This window comes from Nicotiana sylvestris, chromosome 11, assembly GCF_000393655.2.
Source record: "Nicotiana sylvestris chromosome 11, ASM39365v2, whole genome shotgun sequence".
NCBI classification, from domain to species: Eukaryota; Viridiplantae; Streptophyta; class Magnoliopsida; order Solanales; family Solanaceae; genus Nicotiana; species Nicotiana sylvestris.
In genome coordinates this window covers 4,761,861-4,783,997 of record NC_091067.1, presented here as the reverse complement: position 1 = coordinate 4,783,997, position 22,137 = coordinate 4,761,861, and the positions used below count along the sequence as shown (strand labels likewise).

The following is a 22,137-nucleotide window of genomic DNA, read 5'->3' as shown; positions in this document are numbered from 1 at the left end:
TAGGTATGTCTGATCTAGTGAGCTCGAGGAACTGCTTCAAGAATAAGTCCGAAATAGATTGGGCTCGAGCCCGATGGCGGAGTTCGAAGCTTGAAGATCGAAGTATCCGATGAATATCAGGGCCAGACCAGCCTCGAGATAATGCCATTGTGGTTTTATAACAGAAAAAGCAAGATTCCAGCAATGGCCCAAAGATCAATGCGTAAATTCCGGAACGGATTTGTACGGATTCATACTAGCAGTTAAACAGCTGTCCAATTAGTTTCCTTACTAAAAACGGAAATGTACCTTATTTAGGATTCCTCTATTATATAAAGGGGAGCCCATTTATTTGTAAGATAATCAATCATTGGCAACGGAATATACATTCTTTACTTTCTTGCTCATAACTCATCAGAATTATTTTTTAACTTTATTGTTCTTACATTATTGTTCTTACTGACCTACCTCGAGGCCACCTTAGCTCGAGGTCAAGACTTGCGCGCACACTAGTTTGATTCAACTTACTTCCTTGATTTATACGTTCGATTTCTTGATTATCAGTTAGTATGGAACTAGATCACATATCTTTAAGACCTCAATATAAATTTAATTGTTACTCGGATTTTAGGGGTAAACAATTTTTTTTTTAGAAATTAACCTTAACTGCTACCAAATTACCATGCTTAAACTGACTTATAGCCTGTTTGGCTAAGCTTCTCAAGAGGCCAAAAGTATTTTTTTTCCCAAAAGCACCTTCTTTCCTAACTTGAGGTGTTTGGCCAAGCTTTTGGGGGGGGGGGAGGGGGAGTGCTTTTGGGAAGAAGCAGAAGCAATTTCTGAGAACCAGAAAAAAGTAGTTTCTTTCCAAAAGCAGAAGCAGTTTTGACTTTTCTTCTTACCTAAAATACCCTTAACAAAATATAGTATATACCTCAATAACTGTTAAACCTAATACTTAGGATATTAATGTATAAGTATTTCTTCATATATATATATAGTGACTTTAGGGGTGAATGCTTCTATAATTTTAATATATTTAACTTACATTAAAAAAAATTAAGTACTTTTTAATTTTATTTTCATACTTTTCTTAAATAAGATGAAAAGATTTATTTATTGCCTGTAATAAAAAATATTTAAGATTATTTATTTACTTATAATATTAACTATTAAGTAAATCTATTCATGTCCTTATTTGTAATTTCATACTTAAAAGCACTTCTAAAAAGTTTGGCCACACACAAATTAATTGCTCAAAAGTGCTTTTTAGAGTGATTAGTCAAACACAAACTGTTTCTCTCCAAAAGTACTTTTTTCAAAAGCACTTTTGAAAAAAGCACTTCTCAAAATAAGTTGATTTCTCCCGCTTGGCCGAACATGCTATTAGTGCAAGCAGAAAAACCTATGATTGGAAGAAGAAATTTTAAAAATGTGTTGGCAATAATGGTTACTATATCCTTGTCTATCCTACTAAAAATCATTTTTAAAATTTCTACTAATTAGGCTAATAATCGTTACTATGTCCATGTCTATCCTAAAAATAATTTTTTATTAAATAACGGATAACTCTTAATATCAATTTTGATATAATAACTTGTATATTAGAGTAATAACAAGTTTTAACCAATTAAATCGCAACAGTAGATATACCGTCAATATGCATACTTAAATCCGTTGAAGAATAACTTGATAATTGTAGAAACAAACTGAATCAACATAATCCGTTGATTTAGAATTGAAATTCCAATACTTTGCTCTTATATAATTACTCATTTACAGGGGTAAATAGGGACAAAATCATAAAAAGCTTTCAATCCTCAATTTTCTTATTAGAGAAAGAAATTATCAGGAAGAGACAGAAAGGTACTACAAAATATGCTGCAATTTTTACCAATTCTTCACTCTCCTTTGATATCACTCCAATTCTTGACCAATCTCCACTATACCTGAAATATTAAATAAAAATTAGAGGGAAAACAAGAAAAGGGAGAAGAATAACAACGATGACGACAACAACAACAACCCAGCATAATTTCACTAGTGGGGTTTGGGGAGGGTAATGTGTACGCAGACCTTACCCCTACCCTGGGGTAGAGAGGTTGTTTCCAATAAACCACCGGCATCTTTCCCTCCAAGTAACTCCCTACCTTGCTCTTGGGGTGACTCGAACTCACAACCTCTTGGTTGGAAGTGGAGGGTGCTTACCATCATAACAACGACGACAAATCCAGTGTAATCTCACAAGTGGGGTTGGGAGAGGGTAATGTATACACAGACTTTACTCCTACCCTGTAAAGGTAAAGAAGTTGTTTCTGAATTCTGATAGACTCTCGACTCAAAGAACAGTAAAAAGGAAGCAACACACCATAGCGACATCAAGGCAATAAGATAAAGGCGAACGACACAACAAGTAATTAAAAAAAGAGGTTTTTTTTTTGTAGCATCTTAAAATGTATTATAAGTAGGCGTTTGGACGTAAAAATTGTAACTTTTTTTAAAAAAAGTCTTATTTGGAGTTAAGTTGAAAAATAGTATTTAGAATTTGAAATTATGTTTGGACATGCATTTTGTGAGTAGAGAAAAGAAATTTTTGAAAATTTCAATTTCAATATTTTTTCAAAATCTTGCAAAACTTCATGGACAAACACAATTTTGAAAAAAAAAATAAAAAAAAAGAAATTTTTAATATGGACAAATGGGTCCTTAAATGTGAAGAAATATGAAAATAAAGTTCAAAAATTATGAACAATTACCCTGCATCAATGAATCCTAGAGCAAAGACTCCAACAGCAGCTTGAGCAAGAAAATTTCTGGGAATTTTCAGAGAGAGAAATGAGTTTTCTTGGCCTGTTGAATTTTCAGAAATTTCTCTCTTTTTTGAAAATGAAATTGTTGCATGTTTAGTTCTGTTTCTATATTTCAGAAAGAGAAAAGAAAAATTAGCAGAAGAATAGCAATTGGCAAAGTTTTGTGTGAACAACATTTTCTTATCACAACAAATGACAATTGGCAGAAATGCACAAGTTATCCTATCTACATCTCATTTTTTATGTGTGGCTACAAAGAGTTCATTGCTTATCAAGAAAAGTTTGAGAAAATAGCCAAATATGGTCATTTTCACAAGATAATAGGAATAGACAAATCTGGTCATTTTCACAAAGATGATAACAATGAACTGTTCCTTTCAATTGAATTCTTGTGGTTGTTCCAAAGACAGTATTTTCAGTTGAAAATAGGTATATTCCAAGGGCTCATGGCCTATAATAATATGAGTCAAAGACCCAAAGTCCTAGAGAAGGCATCAACATTATTAAGACATGAATTTTAGTTTAGAAGAATAGTATATGAAAGCTGAAATTTTTTAAGTGAAATCATTATTTTACTTAAAATACTATTCACACCAAAAAAGGGTAGTTCGATGCATGACACATTTCACGTTCACGCAAGGTTTGGTGAAGGACCGTACCTCATGAGGTGTGATGTAGACAGTCTAACCTAATGCAAGCATCAGTCACTAATTTTACGACTCGAATCGTGACCTATAGGTCACACAGAGACAACTTTACCAATGTTCCAAGATAATCCTCCAGGCCAATATTTTAATATTTCGCAAGTATTTCAAATATCGAAGTTCAATATTATTTGCAAATATTAATAGCTAAACAAATATTGGCAAATATTGAAGTTTAGTATGTGAAATATTAAAATAATATTTGATGTCCAAATGTGCTAAGGCAGTATGAATTGATGGTATCTTCAAAAGGAGAAATATTATAGAGAGAAATAAGAGAAATCTCTATTTCAAACTCGGAAATCATACAACAACACGAGAGGTGTATCTTTTTGGGTATTATCGTTTTTAGTCCGCCTCAAAAACTATTTATATTCGGTGGCTGAAAAAGTATAAAACTTGTATAATTTTATATATTTTTCGGCTATTATTTTTACAGCGGCTATATAATGTCATTTTTCCTATTTTTTTAATCTCTTCCTATTTTCTTCTTTTTGAGTATGTTGATATTGTTAGATTAATAATTTCGTTTAACTTTAACTTGATACATGCACAAGTGTATATATTTCAATAGCTCATCTTTATACTAGAGCAAGCTAACTAATATTTGGGATTTTTTCATTCCTATACACTATTGGAAATTTTATTACCCTAAATGTTCATGTTTAGTAAATTACCCTACCTACACAAGTTTTGTTTACAAAATATATACATTATACTTTAAAATGCTCTCAATCCATTATTAGTGCCTTCAATTAAAGGATTTAGTTACACCATTTTCCTTTTTTTCTCCTCTTCTCTTTCCATATTTTTCCTCCGCCTTAAAATACAGTAATCTTCCTATATATATTGTTTCTGTTTGAGTAATCTTCCTATATACATTGTAGATATGTAATGAGATTTTGAGATGGTCATTTCTTATCTTGTCCAATTTATTAGTGGCAAAGCATAAATGATTCGAATGACAGAAATAAGTATTCACCGAAAAATAAGAGAAACTAAAGAATAATGCATCCAAGGCGCCAAATCTTATGGATATTTAAATGCTGCTAACCTAGAGGCTCGTTGTATAACGGTAAAAATAGATGTAGCAGGCATGAAAAGTGAGGTTACTTTTAAATACCAATATACTCAATTTTGTATTTCCTTTAGACCCGATTGTTCGGAACAAAGGTGGATCTATTTTATTTTTACACTTTATTTTGTTAAAACTTGTGTCTTTTTTCTTATTACCCATTAATGAAATTAGCATTTAGATCTTAGACCATCCAATTTTGACACTGAGTGCTAGTTATAAGCCTCAGCAAAAATAAATAAGGTTATTTCAGATGATATTAGGATAAGAAATTAAAGTGATTGATAACATTGGTTTGACACTTTGACTAATTGCAGCAACAACTAAGGAGCTTACCTAATTTCTGCAATTGGCAAGCTTGAGACACTATAAATTAAGAATATAAGTCGAGCTTTTAAATATAAGCCATGACTCAAACAGAAACAATATATATGATAAGTCAGATTCTAGATTAATGATATATAACTTATCTACAACTTTCATATATTATTTTTATCAAGTTAAATACAACTACAATAACATACAACTTAAATATAAATTTTATATAATATGTCTTTTGTATATTTTGTATCTGATTTATACATAGTAAAAAAAAATTCATACAACTAATTATATATTATACAACTTATCTATAATTTTCATACATTATTTCTACTCAGTTATATACAACTACGATATCATACAACTTATATATAATTTTTATACAATGTTGTTCAACTTTCATACAATAGTTAAATAAATAAAAAAATATATATAAACAACAAAATATAATTTTTCTACAATTTTACTTTAAATTTCTGCAGTATAATATATGTCATGTCGTCTTCTTCTTCTTCTTTGAGTTTCAATCTGAAATTCAGCCAAAACCAAGTCTAATCTTCATCAAAACCCCTCAAAATTGAGATATAAACTCCAAATCATATTCTCAATTATTTGCAACAACACTCAATCCAAACAAATAATGATTTTTGAAAACCCAAATTCAAATTCAAAGCTTCAAAGCTTTTTAATGGCTGTCAATGGTGGAATTGTTGCTCTCTTTTTCTTTGCTTTACATTACTGAAATTTGGGATTGAGAGATAGAGAGAGACGTAGAGAGAATTCTCAATTCTTTGCAATAACATCCAATCCAAACAAACTATGTTTTTTGAAAATCCAAATTCTAATTCAAAGTTTCAAAGTTTTTAATGGTTGTCAATGGTGAAATTGCTACTCTCTTGTGCAAGATACGTGGGGATGGGGGTGGTATGTGGAGAGAAAACATGGAGGAGTGGAAGATATGTTAGAGTAATTTTAGGGCATTAATTATTATCATTAATTCCCTTAAAATATACATAAATAATAATTGGGTATATAAAATGTAATTATAGTAAAATTTGAGTAGGGAGGGTAATATAGTTTCATATAGTGTATAGGAATGTAAAAATTCTGTAATATTTTAATATTCGCTAAATCAAGATATAGTAGTTATAATTAGAGAAAATTATCCTCTATAGCCCCTCAAAATTTTAATAGCTCATGTTTTTACCCATTTACACGAAATAGCCTTTCGGCCCAATTTATTTGCAACTTGTAGCCATTATCTATTTTCAATGCATTTATCTTCCCAAGACAACATTTAATCCTACTTTTTTTATCTTTCTTTCATTCTATCCAATGCACGACTTTTTATCTTTCTTTCATTCTATCCAATGTACAAATTTTTTTTCCATTACCATTTTTATTCATATCCTCTTTTTTTCTCTGTGTCTTCTTTGTCTTCCTTTTATCTTTTTTTTTGGTTATTTTTTTTTTCATTTTCCTTCCTTCTCTATCTCCCATTTCAGATTTATATTTTTTCTCTTTATGTTTTTTACTTCTCACTGAAAAAATTTGTTTGAGTACCTAGAAAAATCATAAATTTTTTAATTCAATTTATTAAAAAAATTTACTCAATTACGATGCATGATACAAGAGTGGCAGCAAAAGTCATGGGGTTTTCTAGTCAAGCTTCTTCTTCTCAAGCTTCTCAAGCTGCTTCTTCTCTAGTCATGGATCTTCTTCTTCTTCTTCTTCTTCTTCTTCTTCTTCTTCTTCTTCTTGTTTTATGAGTGAAAAACTTTTACAGTGAGTATCGATGGTGGGTCTGGATTTTATGAGTGAAAAACTTTTACAAAGTACCCATTTTTTGCTTTACCCAAAATATCCTTAATAACATACTAGCAACAATTGAGTTAAAGGGGCTCTTTTGTCTTTTCGAGCATCCAGTTTTGTTCTTCCCCTTCACACTCGGTGTTTCTCTAAGTAAAAAGGATCCAAACTTTAATTTCCTTTGCCCTTTGCAGATTTCAACCTATTTTCTTAGCTTCAATGCCTTCTTGATGGATTGTAAATTGTGTCTTCAAACTGATATTCTTCCATCTGTTAAACCAATATTATTTCAACTCAAGAGCATAAATTTCTTGGTAAATAAAACTATGCACGCAATAATCTTTAACTCCACAAGAAGCTCTGAGAAAACTAATGTATCATTAGTGTATATTCATTGTATACTGATAGTCGGTTTTGTATATATTTTGTATAGCGATAGTGTATTTTGTATATAAATTGTACAAAAACAGTCTATTTTGTATAGTGACATTCTTACTTAGTATATCTTTTATATAATGAAAGTCTATTTGTATATATTTTGTATAGTGAAGACTATCCATGAGATAAAAAATTAAAGAGAATTGAGACCTAAAGTTAGACTATGCATTAGTTTCTGCCATCTTTGTTTCTCCCGCAAAATGCAATAAATCAAAAACCTTCAGCTCCATTACCGCTGTTATGGCCACAACGGCACAAAGAAACCTCTCAATTTTCTACACTAGAAGACACTTCACCGTCATCAGAGCCAAAGTCGCCGGAATGAGGTCTCCGTCAGCATCGAAGATTGGAAACTTACTCGTCGTCGCTTCAATTACAAAAACTTTGACAGCACCAGGAGGAAAAAGTAACCTAGAAAAATACAACGATTCAATTCCCTATCAGAAACCCTAGACCTCCAAATCCTCCTGGCTTTAGGTATGTATAATACGACGGCATTGAAATACTCAAATATTTATGCTTCTTATCTTAGATTTCATTTTTCTATTTTGGAACTTGAGTTGGAATTGGAGAAGAACGATTTTTGGATGAAGAACGGAAGTTTGTAAAGATGGGGTTTGAAATATAAGGAAGGATCGTGTTTCGGTGATAGTTGGGTCGGTGGCTAGCCTTTTAATTTGTTTTGGGCTATAAAATGCATACTGCAATTTTGTGACTAGCGGCTGATATTAGTTTCCAGTGGCTGGCCATAAATGAAGTTTTTTCTTATAATTACTATTCTTTTCTTAGCTCAATAATTTTCATGAAAAAAGAACAAGAAGAAAATTTGTAAAAAAAAAAAAAAAAAAGGAAAGTCTCATCCACTCGTTTTAACAAATTTTTGTGGCCTAAAAATGGCTTATAGACATGTTTTTTGCAACTTTGAATTTCTTGTCTTGTCAAAAGACCCTTTTAGCACCTCTAAATTTTGTAAGGATGTTAAATAAATGGGCAAAATAAAAAAGTAGCTAGTCGGCCGAAATTACTTGTATTATTAGCTAAAAATATATAATATAATATATATTATTTTATTACTTTTATTTTAGGTACGACTAAAAATATATATTTTCAAATAAATTGGTACTTTCGAATTACGAGATCCTGACAAAAGCCCACAATGTTTCTTTGTCACCATCTTGAAATGTCCAATTTGTCTTAGCTTTTACTAAATTATTTAGTTTTGACAAGATTCAACCTACCAAGTTCAATTAGATGTAGAAATCTTGTGGATGATAAAGAAAATGGACGTTAAGCCGAAATTAACCACAAAAGCTAACATCGATGATTGATAATTGTCAAAAATTATACAAAGAGACAACAACTAGTGTTAGACTCTAACAACCCCTCACACGTTCAGCATTGGACGTTTGGAGCGTGGACAACTTTGCATCGAAGCGCAATATTAGGTAAACTAAGAATATGACTCTACTGATATCATATAAAAAAAATGAACGTCGAATCTAACTCACCCCAAAAGGAAGCTCATAAGGTGCGGAGTCCGGACTATTCCTTAGCCTTCAACCAATGTGAGACTAGTGGAAAAAATCTTTTGAATGAAATTGTTTTTCTTCTCATGGTGAATCGTACTTATCCTATGAGAAAACACTTTCAATAGTTTTCGACAACAAAATACCAAAATATTAAATCGAGTAAAAGAGAGAGCTACGTTCAAAATTTTAATCATAACTCATGGAATCTGTTTAATCACTGCTATATTCAACAAATATTGAGGCATATTGCTAGGAAATGGATTTGAACCATTAGATGTACATTTATTTAACATGTATTAAACTTTAAAGATTTGGGACAAAATATTCTTCAAAGCTTCTATGATTCGAAACAAAATATTTGCAATTCGTAGATTTTTTTTGCAAAAAAAACTTGTATTTTTTTCATCTGTGACGAATACTTTATCACTATGATTAGTTATGACAATTACAAATTACATTTTACACAAGACAAAGTGAAAATGCAATATCTTTTGTCCAATACTTTGAGATGCTCCTCCCCATCGATCAAGGAGCGAAGATGTTCGTGATAAGCAACGCTTTAAGCCGCTATCATTATGAGTCTTACGACGAATTTGATTGGCAGGTTCAATAGCAACAAGAAGGGAATCCATTAGCTCATTATTTAGTACGAATCGGTGAATCGGCTAGAATCATAAATGGGTTGTCTCATTTCTGATGATCTATGCTATAGATAGAAACAAAAAATACTTGCATAATCAGATAGCTTAAAATGTAATAATTAGAGGTAACTTCATTTAATAAGCATTGAATCATACGTAGTATAAATAGAAATCACAATGCTATAACAGGTTCAATCACACAGATAATATAAATTTTTCATTTTTCGTACACTATCATGGAATATAACTTAAATTCTTATAAAATACCTAAAGTGAGTTTCCATGAAATTCCAAAGGGATATTGATTTAAGTCATTTTCTTTCCTGATTCGAGAGATACTTTGCAGAGAGCCCATTCTTCCATTTGTTCTTTTGTTTAGTCCCTCACTTTTGTCCCTTTTAACTGCACTTCTTATCTAATTTGAGCTTTTATGCTAGCAGCGGGCGAAGGTACATAGCCCTAAGAGTGATCAATTGACCACCTTTCGTCAAAAAATTATACTATATATATAAGTAAAATATTAGATTTTAATGGTATATAACATATATTGAACACCTTTTATCGAATTCTTTTTTGCTTATTTCACGTTTGAACACCCTAAATGAAATTCCTGACTTCGTCATTCGACTAGCACCAGTATGTATCTTTTCGAATTGGAATAGTAAAGAAAACAAAAAGTTAAACAGACATAAAATCATGCAATGAAAGTAGTAAGCCGAGTTTTGCTTACAACAACGACAAACCAAGTGAGTTCTCTCAAGTGGGGCCTGGGGAAGGTAATGTTTATGCAGACCTTATCCCTATCCTGAGAGAGCATAGAGTTTTGCTTATGGGGGAGGGGGGGAGGGGAGGGGAGTCGATAGGTGAGAAAACTTATTACGTTTCAATGCTAAGTTATACCCATAGAGGCCAACTCATAGATTAACTAAAAAACAAATAGGGCAGCCCGGTGCACTAAGCTCCCGCTATGCGCGGGGTATGGGAGAGGACCGAACCGCACGGTCTTATGCTCCACAATATTACATCGATATTATGTCCTGCAGTATTATATTACAATGATCTTACGCTTAGCAGTACCAAATTACGACGATGTCGCACCCTGTAGTATTGTACGTTGAATTTGTCGTAAGATAATTGACATCAGTCCAAGAAAAAGATTATTTGGAGATTATAAGGATTATCCTATTTCACAAGTGATGAGTAAACTCGTGAAGGTGAAAGGGGAAACAAGTCAAAGAAAATGAATTTGGCATTTTGGGATAAAATATAGCTCGGACTAAAATACCCGATATATATGGACTAGTGTCATAGAAGGTACTACATGACCATGATAGTAAGGTGTATAAGGTGTGTGAAAGTGAGTAGCATTTTAAGAAAGTGGGAATAATTCTCAATTACGAGAGGTAATTGGTTAATTACCGGGTAACGGAATATTACCTAATTAATTGGGGATATATTGGATAAGATTAATCCCAAAACGTAGCAAAAAACCATAATAGTAAGAGAATGACTCTTACTAGTTTTATGATTAGATGGCAAAAAGCCACAATATAAGAGAATGACTCTTACTGGTTTTATAATTAGGTGGCAAAAAGCCACAATATTTCACTTTAATATATTCAATACCACTACAAAGAGATAACCAATGGTCCAAAACGTGAAAGCTCGGAACGTGAAATTCTCTTAAATACTACAATGTCCAAAACGTGAAATTCTCTTAAATACTACAATATCCAAACCTGAAATGCTAATTCAAAGAAAGCCCGGTACAATCTTTCTCAAGAATATCATATGAATTTTTTCTTACTTCGACCCGCCATTACGTGTTTTCGCAAAAGAGAATTGATTCAGGTATGTTAAGGTTATCCCTTCTTTCTTTTGGCATGACCCATACGACACAAACGAAATGTGCAAATGCACAATTTCCATACATGACTCTATTCATAGAAATATTAGAGATGTTTATGTTGTTGATTCCCCATGTGTCATATTATTATATCATATGTTCATGGGTCTCAGAAAAATATGTAAGTTGAAAAAGTTTACTTCATGATATTATTCAAAGGCATAATGGTCTTATGACACTCCAAGGGATTTAATTGATGTACTTTTCATGCATTGCATTCATATACATTGACCTATGACCAGATAGCGTTATATACGCGTATATATGTATATATCTATATGTATATGGGATATGGGAAAAGGTTACGGCGTTATATACAAAATTTCAAATTCAAGTTATGAACTATCTCAATAGTTATATGAATGCATAATTTATCCACAATAAAATAATAGCAACATTCAAACGATTTGACTATTGCATAAGACACATGTATTATGGTTTGCACTCTTCAAATATAATATTAAAATATTTCGTAAATAAATTTTAGACACAATAAACCACGGCTCTGATACCACTGTAGTATTGAATATAGGTGTTTGTAACAAGCAGCGGAAGACAATAACAATCCTAGGAAGATCTTTTCGTGTTTAAAATTTATTTACATGCCAAAGATCGGATTTAAGACGTACCTGGTAAAGAGTGTCTTGTTTCAAAATTTCTTCGATAGTGCGAAGATTCTATGTGTATCCACACCGAGACCGATCCTTGCTATCAATTCTTTGATCAATGAAACCCGCGAACAAATTAAACGAAATATTTTGTTGAAATTTTTCTCAAAAACTTCAACTAAAATAGAAAGAACAAGAAACTAAGTTTTCTTGTCAAGAATATTTCTTGGTTTTTTGTGGCTTCTTAAAAATTATATCACTTGTTCACTTTTTTCTTTTGGGTGAAGTACGATATCTCTATATATATACTCAAGCACCAAATTATTAATTTATGTTAAGAAACACGTGAAGACCGTTGAGGATCAAAATTCAAAATTGGATTCTTATAATTTTATATTGTAAAATACAAATCCTATTCATAATAGGACAAAGTAGCCAACAAATTCTTTTGACCTTATACATAAACTACTAATCTCATTCTTTGAATTTGATAGCCGACGTGAAGATGTTGTCCAATTCTAAATTGGACTTTTCTTTCCAAAAAAACGAATGGCTGCCGAAAAATTAGACTTTGCATATTCAATTCCAATTTGGATTCTAAAATCCTTGTTGGTATTTTACTATAGAAAATGACATCTCATTCTTAAAAGGATATCACGTTGTCGGCTGAGTCCTTCTATGGACGTTTACTTTGCTAATCCAATTCAAAATTGGATTCAATCAAAGACTTTCATTAATATTTTATATAAATAATATTTGTTATATATATCACATATATATTTCAACCAAGAGATATAATTTAATTTTTTATTCCAAACAGAAACTTCAATTTGTTCACAATATTAATTATATCCTCTGTGCTAGCAAAGAATATAATAATACTTCATTTGGACTAATAACTAAATCTATTTGACTAATTAAATTCCTTAATTTAATTATCAAATAATAAGTTAATTAATCCTTTAGCAAAGATCAGAACACTCGTAAGTGTGCGACCTCATAGGTTTAATACTAAACCGGTAGTAAATTGATCACATTAATATACTAATCAAGGGTGGCGTCTAGCAACACTCCTTAACGACCGGATAGTATGAAGTATACAATTTACTCTCAAGAATCAGTAGAAGAATAATGTAGTAATTCCTTCTGTCCTTATAGCTCTGGATCACCCTAGGATATGGTTCAACTGTCAAATCCTAATAGGCGACCAACTATGTGTTCATGTCAAATATAATCAACCATTGAATGACCTAAGAAACTCATTTCTTCTTTCATTTAATTTCCCTGGCCAAGGTCTTAATTTGGTCGTTTATAATTCATGATAACATGGAGCTTAAACTCATTACCAAGAGTTGATAGATTTCATCTTGATCCATCACTAATTCTATAAGTATTTAATCGTACCCAATATCCTTTCAACTATCAACCTAGGGCCATAGGTGTCTCATATCAAAGCACAATAAATAACTTGTCAATTACTATGACGATCTCAGGTCAAAGGAAACTCTTACATCAAATTCTTCAAGAAAATATCCTATTGACAGTTTATGGTAATTCTAACCATTAGGATTTATCCAATGAGTCGGTTCAATGATCATATCTCTATATGCATCATCTATCTATGTGATTTAGTTAATGAGATCAACTAATCTTTATCCCATAAAGATGATCACATAAATATTGATCTAACCGGATTACTAATGTCCAAGTTAATAATCCTACGATCAAGAACAAATTTAGATTAAATTATAATAGACTTTGCTCTCATTATCATGATCTCTATCACGATGATAAATCTCAAAATTTAATCAAGGACCTTATCAAATTAATCAACTAATTAATTAATAACTATGATAAAAGAATATCAGGTGCCATATATATTTCATATTAAATAATGTTCACAAAAATATATTCAAATCATCAAATATGATATTGGATCTAGGGCATAGCTACTATATCTCTAACAATCTCCCACTTGCACTAGAGCCAATCGCTATTGTACTTCATTCCCAATTTCCATTTGTGCTTGTCAAACTCCTTTGCACCAAGAGCTTTAGTGAATAGGTCTGCAACATTTTCTTTTTCATCAACTTTTTGAATCTCGACGTCTCCACGTTCAATGATCTCTCTTATCAAGTGATACCTTTGTAGAATGTGTTTGGATTTTTGGTGTGATCTTGGTTCTTTTGCTTGAGCAATGGCTCCAGTATTGTCACACAACAGTGGAACCGCACCTTCTATTGAAGGAACCACACCAAGTTCAGTTAAGAACTTTTTCATCCATACAACTTCCTTAGTAGCTTCACTAGCTGCTATATATTCTGCTTCAGTTACTGAATCAGCTACTGTAGCTTGTTTGGAACTTTTCCAACTCACTGCACCACCATTTAAGGTGAATACATAACCAGAAATAGATTTGCTATCATCTCTATCTGAAGAGAAACTTGCATCAGTATAACCTTCAAGTTTCAACTCAGAATCTCCATAGATGAGGAATTGGTCTTTAGTCCTTCTTAAGTACTTAAGAATGGTCTTCACCACCTTCCAATGTTCCTCACCAGGATTTGCCTGATATCGGCTAGTCACTCTAAGTGCCACATCAGGACGTGTACATGTCATGGTATACATGATAGTTCCCACTGCACTAGCGTATGGGATCCTACTCATGCGTTTTCTCTCTTCAGGTGTTTTAGGACAATCCTCCCTACTGAAAGTAATTCCAGTGCCTATCGGTAGATAGCCTCTTTTGGAATTATCCATGTTATATCTCTTTAAGATGGTATCAATGTACAAAGACTGGGAAAATCCAAGCAGCTTCCTAGATCTATCTCTATAGATCTTTATTCCTAATATATAAGTTGTTTCTCCCAAGTCTTTCATGGAGAACTGTTCAGATAGCCAAATCTTGGTACTTTGCAATGCCGGTATGTCATTCCCTATGAGTAATATATCATCAACATACAACACTAAGAATATAATTGTGCTCCCACTAACCTTTTTGTACACACAAGGTTCTTCTTTGCATCTAACAAAATTGAACTTTTCAATTGTCTTGTTAAAGCGAATATTCCAACTTCGAGAAGCTTGCTTTAGTCCATAAATAGATCTTTGTAGCTTACAAATTTTATTATGATCAGATGAATATGTGAAACATTCAGGTTGTGTCATGTAAATATCCTCTTCTAGCTCACCATTAAGGAAAGTTGTTTTCATATCCATTTGTCATATTTCATAATTATAGTATGCTGCTATAGCAAGCAAAATCCGAATAGATTTGAGCATTGCCACGGGAGAGAAAGTCTCATCATAGTCGACTCCTTCTTTCTGACGATATCCCTTGGCAACAAGACGGGCTTTGTAGGTCTCCACCTTTCCGTCTGCTCCAATATTTTTCTTAAAAACTCATTTACATCCTATAGGTTTTATATCCTTTGAAGGTTCAACTAAAGTCCATACTTTATTTTCCTTCATAGATTCTATTTCGGATTCCATGGCCTCTTGCCACTTCTCATAATCAGAACTTTGTATAGCCTCTTCATAGGTCTTAGGGTCATCATCATTATGATCAACTTCATTTGATACATCATCTTGTACCATTAAATTTAATCTAGTTGATACATGATGTTCTCGTGTAGACCTTCTAAGAGGTACTTGTACAACCTGTTCACCTTGTGCTGGATTTGGTTGTTGTTTAATTTGGTTTGGAACTGGTTCATTAACCTGTTCTTGAACTTCATTTAGTTCTTGAACTTCAACCGTTGAAGATGGCAACTTCCTTGGTAATTTCAAAACATTCAATAAAGGTTCTTCAACTTGGGTCTCATGATCTTTACATTGTGTTGATTCATTAGTTTCTTGAACTTCATCAAGTTCTATTTCTCCATTATAATTTCCTTCTAAAAGAAATTCTCTTTCCAAAAAGGTTGCTCCTCTGGCCACAAACACTTTATGGTCAGAAGGGTGATAGAAATAATATCACATTGTTTCCTTGGGGTACCCAATGAATCTACATTTATCAAATCTTGAATCAAGTTTATCCGACAGGAGTCTCTTAACATAAGATGGACAACCCCAAAATTTAATATGTTTAAGGTTAGGCTTACATCATTTTCATATCTCATATGGTGTTGTAGAGACTTACTTAGTGAGAACTTTATTAAGTAAGTATATTGCTGCTTCCAAAGCATATCCCCATAAATTTATTGGAAGATCAGTGAACCCCATCATAGATCTCACCATATCTAATAAGGTTCGATTTCTTCTTTCAGACACACCATTGTGTTGTGGTGTTCCTGGAGGTGTCCACTGTGAGAGAATCCCATTCTCTTTGAGATATCTGGTAAAATCTTCACTAAGATATTCCCCTCCTCTATCAGACCTTAGTATTTTGATACTTTAACCAGTTTGTTTCTCAATTTCACTACGGAACCTTTTGAACATTTCAAAAGATTCAAACTTATGTTTCATAAGATACACAAACCCATATCTTGACATATCATAAGTGAAAGTGATGAAGTAAGAATATCCACCTCTAGCTTGAATTTTCATGGGCCCACAAATATCTGTATGAATTAGTCCCAATAATTCGGTAGCTCTTTCTCCACTTCCAGTAAATGGAGATTTGGTCATTTTTCCTTTGAGACAAGATTCACAAGTTGGATATGATTCAAAATCATATTTGTCAAGGTACCCTTCCTTGCACAACTTGTTAATTCTTTTCTCTCCAATATGACCAAGTCTACAATGCCAAAGGTATGTATAATTTACTTGATCATCTCTTTTTCTCTTAAGACTTGAAACATGCATAATTGAATTAGCATTCACATTAGGTAAGACATAAATATCATGTTGGAGATAGCCATTCACATATAAATTACCACCATAGTAAATAAAGCAAATATCATTGCCTATATTTATGTGAAAACCACGTTTATCTAACATAGAAGCTGAAATTATGTTCGAAACAAATTTAGGAACGTAATAACAATCATCCAACATAAGTACTTTGCCCATGGGCATTATTAAAGAAATTGATCCTACAGCTATGGCCGCAACTTTTGCACCATTTCCAACTTGTAAATTAATTTCTCCTTTCTTCAAACTTCTACTTATTTGGAACCCCTACAACATATTACAGATGTTATAACCACTGCTAGTATCTAATACCCACAATGAAACATCAGTAGTAGTTAAAGAAACTTTGAAATCATTTTTCAGTTGAGTCTTACCTTATTTCTTATCATTTAGAGTTGCAAGATACTCCGGGCAGTTTCTCTTCCAATGTCCTATCTTCTTACAATGGAAACACTCAGCTTCAGATTGGTCGGCTTTGCCTCTTTTGCCTTTGGGTTTGGTCACACCACCCTTAGGCGCAATAGGTTTCTTCTTGGGTTTAATTTTACTCTTACCCTTCTTCTTAGAAGAGTTTCCAACCAACATGACGGTTCCTTTCTTCTTCTCAGATGCAAGTTGATTCTCATAATCAATCAGCATGTTGAGCATCTCATGAAGATCACAATCCATTTTATTCATATTAAAATTAATAACAAATTGTGAAAAGGATTCTGATAGTAACTGCAAGATCAAATCTTGAGAAAGCTCTTTATCCAGTTTGCACCCCAACTTCTCAAGTTCTTCAATAAGATCAATCATACGATTGACATAGGGTCCAACTGGAGAGTTTCCAGTCAATTTGGATCCAATAAAGCCTTAGATAGCTGGTATCTAGTTGTCCTGCTTTGTGTACCAAACATCTTCTTAAGATGTTCAATGATTGCAGTTGGATCCATATCCTGATGTTTTCTTTGTAGTTCAGAATTCATAGAAGCGAGAATGATGCATTTGGTAGTAAGACATTCTTCGAAGTATTTCTGATAAATCTTGGTGGCATCATCATCATTCTCATCTGGGACTTCCTTGGCATGCTTATCGATCACATGAATAAGCTTTTCATGCATGAGAACAATTCTCAAATTTCTGTACCAATCATCAAAGTTTGGTCCTACCAACTTGTTGGTCTCAAGTATTCCACGTAGTGAAATAGCAGACATATTGAGAAATCTAAAATATAGAAAAGAAAAGGCAATAATATAAGAACATATTTGCATATATCATAAAGACATGGACTTTTATCTATATGATATTTACCCTAATTATTTTAAACTATTTACCCTCATTATAGTTTACGAAATCTTTATTTCTGTTAGTGGAGTAAAGAAATCCTTTAACAATATGTATGAGCCCCTTGGAAGTCAAGTCGTTTCTCACATATATTTTAAAGATAGGTACTCTTACCAATTGTATCCCTATACAACTTTCTTAAATAACTCTATGTCAAATAGTCCCCTGATAGTCAGGTCGATCCTATTGGCATAGTTGAGTTCAACCATCATGATAGCAAAGAACTTATTAAATTTTATACTCCCCCAGGTAGTCCAGGCGTCTAGTGTAAAATTGAATAATTCTTTCAATTCATACATCTAATGCAAATAAATAATTTTAACATATTCTCGAACTATAAGTCTACTGGTTATCAGGCCGCTCCTTATAAACAAGAAGTAAGTAAAATTATTTACTTTGATGGATAGCTCTATAATAAAATATCTTATATTTTATTATTCAAGAACTCAAATTTTTTAGTAAGAGGGAATTGTTACTAAAATAATTTTGAATAACATGAAGATCAAATCTTTTATAGCATGTGAATTTAGTTCAAGTTGTCTACATGCTTAGTCCTAAATTAATTTACATCACATGTAATAAATAATTCAAAATTATGTAGTGAACAAGCACATGACATAGAAACGAAATTCAATATCCTCTAACATGTTTATCTTATATATATTACATAAAAGAATTCATGCTAGAATATTGTTATTAATTAACATCTAATGAACTAATAACAATTAAAAATAACCATAGAATCATGTAACCTATTATAGATTCCCATTGTATCTAATACAAAATTTCAAATTCAAGTTATGAACTATCTCAATAGTTATATGAATGCATAATTTATCCGCAATAAAATAATAGCAACATTCAAACGATTTGACTATTGCATAAGACACATGTATTATTGTTTGAACTCTTAAAATATAATATTAAAATATTTCGTAAATAAATTTTAGACACAATAAACCACGGCTCTGATACCACTGTAGGATTGCATATAGGTATTCGTAATACGCAGCGGAAGACAATAACAATCCTAGGAAGATCTTTTCATGTTTAAAATTTATTTACATGCCAAAGATCGGATCTAAGACGTACCTGGTAAAGAGTGTCTTGTTTCAAAACTTCTTCGATAGTGCGAAGACTCTATGTGTATCCACACCGAGACCGATCCTTGCTATCAATTCTTTGATCAATGAAACCCGCGAACAAATTAAACGAAATATTTTGTTGAATTTTTTCTCAAAAACTTCAACTAAAATAGAAAGAACAAGAAACTAAGTTTTCTTGTCAAGAATATTTCTTGGTTTTTTGTGGCTTCTTAAAAATTATATCACTTGTTCACTTTTTTCTTTTGGGTGAAGTACGATATCTCTATATATATACTCAAGCACCAAATTATTAATTTATGTTAAGAAACACATGAAGACCGTTGAGGATCAAAATTCAAAATTGGATTCCTATAATTTTATATTGTAAAATACAAATCCTATTCATAATAGGACAAAGTAGCCAACAAATTCTTTTGACCTTATACATAAACTACTAATCTCATTCTTTGAATTTGATAGCCGACGTGAAGATGTTGTCCAATTCTAAATTGGACTTTTCTTTCCAAAAAAAAACGAATGGCTGCCGAAAAATTAGACTTTGCATATTCAATTCCAATTTGGATTCTAAAATCCTTGGTGGTATTTTACTATAGAAAATGACATCTCATTCTTAAAAGGATATCACGTTGCCGGCTGAGTCCTTCTATGGACGTTTACTTTGCTAATCCAATTCGAAATTGGATTCAATCAAAGACTTCCATTAATATTTTATATAAATAAATATTTGTTATATATATCACATATATATTTCAACCAAGAGATATAATTTAATTTTTTATTCCAAATAGAAATTTTAATTTGTTCACATATTAATTATATCCTCTGTGCTAGCAAGATATAATAATATTTTATTTGGACTAATAACTAAATCTATTTGACTAATTAAATTCCTTAATTTAATTATCAAATAATAAGTTAATTAATTCTTTAGCAAAGATCAGAACACTCGTAAGTGTGCGACCCCATAGGTTCAATACTAAACCTGTAGTAAATTGATCACATCAATATACTAATCAAGGGTGGCGTCTAACAACAGAGCCGAGGGTCTCCTGGAAACAGCCTCTCTACCCTTCGGGGTAGGGGTAAGGTCTGCGTACATATTACCCCTCCCCAGACCCCACTTGTGGGATTATACTGGGTCGTTGTTGTTGTTGTTGTTGTTGTTGGTGGCGTCTAACAACACTCTTTAATGACCTGATAGTATGAAGTATACAATTTACCCTCAAGAACCAGTAGAAGAATAATGTAGTAATTCCTTCTGTCCTTATAGCTCTGGATCACCCTAGGATATGGTTCAACTGTCAAATCCTAATAGGCGGCCAACTATGTGTTCATGCCAAATATAATCGACCATTGAATCACCTAAGAAACTCATTTCTTCTTTTATTCAATTGCCCAGGCCAAGGTCTTAATTTGGTCGTTTATAATTCATGATAACATGGAGCTTAAACTCATTACCAAGAGTTGATAGATTCCATCTTGATCCATCACTAATTCTATAAGTATTTAATCGTACCCAATATCCTTTCAACTATCGCCCTAGGGCCATAAGTGTCTGGTATCAAAGCACAATAAATAACTTGTCAATTACTATGACGATCTCAGGTCAAAGGAAACTCTTACATCACATTCTTCAAGAGAATATCTTATTGACAGTTTATGGTAATTCTAACCATTAGGATTTATCCAATGAGTCGGTTCAATGATCATATCTCTATATGCATCATCTATCTATGTGATTTAGTTAATGAGATCAACTAATCTTTATCCCATAAAGATGATCACATAAATATTGATCTAACCGGATTACTAATGTCCAAGTTAATAATCCTACGATCAAGAACAAATTTAGATTAAATTATAAGAGATTTTGCTCTCATTATCATGATCTCTATCACGATGACAAATCTCAAAATTTAATCAAGGACCTTATCAAATTAATCAAACAATTAATTAATAACTATAATAAAAGAATATCAGGTGTCATATATATATTTCATATCAAATAATGTTCACAAAAATATATTCAAATCATCAAATATGATATTGGATCTAGGGCATATCTACTATATCCCTAACACTTCTACTCTCCCCCTCCTTTCAACCCTTGAAATGTCTCTCATCAACTTCTCCATTTGCGCCATGATTATGGGTGAAGGACAAGGTATGTAATATGCTAAAAGTGGTCGACTCGGGAAATTATATCACCATTGAAGAGTACCGTCTCATTCTACATGCGTAGACCTGTTCCAAATTTCTTGTTCACTTGTTGCTATGGTCCCTTGTCTTCAACATTTTAAAACATAGTATTTCTTGATCACTTGTTGCTATGGTCCCTTGTCTTCAACATTTTATCTGAAACATAGTATATAGTGTAGCCACGTTACGTGGTTAAATCTGCGCTGAGTTGTGGATGTCTTTGCCTATTGTATCAACTTTTACTTGGAAAAAAAAAACCCTATTTTATCAGCTTGAACTTGTTGATATTAATATGCAGCCCAAATATAACTTCAAACTGCAAAGTGTCATGAACAAACAACACAGACATCTTGCTTGTTGTTCAGAAAGATCAAAGTATTATTAGTGAATAACAAATGAGTTACACTCATTCCTTTATTCTGGTTACTAGCTCTAGAAGAGGGAAATTCGAGAGAAGGTTCGATAACAGTAAGCTAGCTTCCACTCCCAATCATTAAGATTTCTATGCACCACCCTGATTCTGTTTAAATTCTGAGATTAATGTGCATCTGAAGAGGACTGGAACCTTTCAGGGTGTGTGATGAAGCCATACATCTTGCCAGAATCTTAATTTTTTGCCATGTCCTACTTTTAGAGAAGAAAAATCCCTCAAAGAACTCCTCAGATCTCCAATATGTTTCCATACACTCAGGCCAAGGGGAGAAAGTGGTCCTTGGTTATCCAGGGAGAGAAAAATCCATATTTTGAGGAAATAACTTGTTTCCAGAGGTATTTTCCTCGCAATTGAATCCTCTTATAGCGTGTTTGGCCAAGCTGGGGGAATCAGCTTATT

The 22,137-nt window shown here is 32.4% G+C and overlaps 1 protein-coding gene and 1 non-coding gene across 2 annotated transcripts; both read right to left on the bottom strand.

Moving 5' to 3' along the window:
- Positions 1-1,779: 1,779 nt before the first annotated feature.
- LOC104229440 (uncharacterized) lies at positions 1,780-2,849 on the bottom strand. The gene is made up of 2 exons (XR_011403706.1): positions 2,736-2,849; positions 1,780-2,271 (listed from the first exon to the last, which is right to left on the bottom strand). It is a non-coding gene; the product is annotated as an uncharacterized protein (transcript).
- Positions 2,850-17,507: 14,658 nt separating this feature from the next.
- On the bottom strand, positions 17,508-17,870 carry LOC138880680 (uncharacterized). The gene has a single exon (XM_070160855.1). The coding sequence runs from the start codon at positions 17,868-17,870 to the stop codon at positions 17,508-17,510; it is 363 nt and encodes a 120-aa protein (XP_070016956.1).
- Positions 17,871-22,137: the final 4,267 nt, after the last annotated feature.

Bases quoted from the DNA above. Each gene is read 5' to 3' on its own strand.
- LOC138880680 (XM_070160855.1), bottom strand. From the start codon at position 17,870: ATGTCTGCTATTTCACTACGTGGAATACTTGAGACCAACAAGTTGGTA.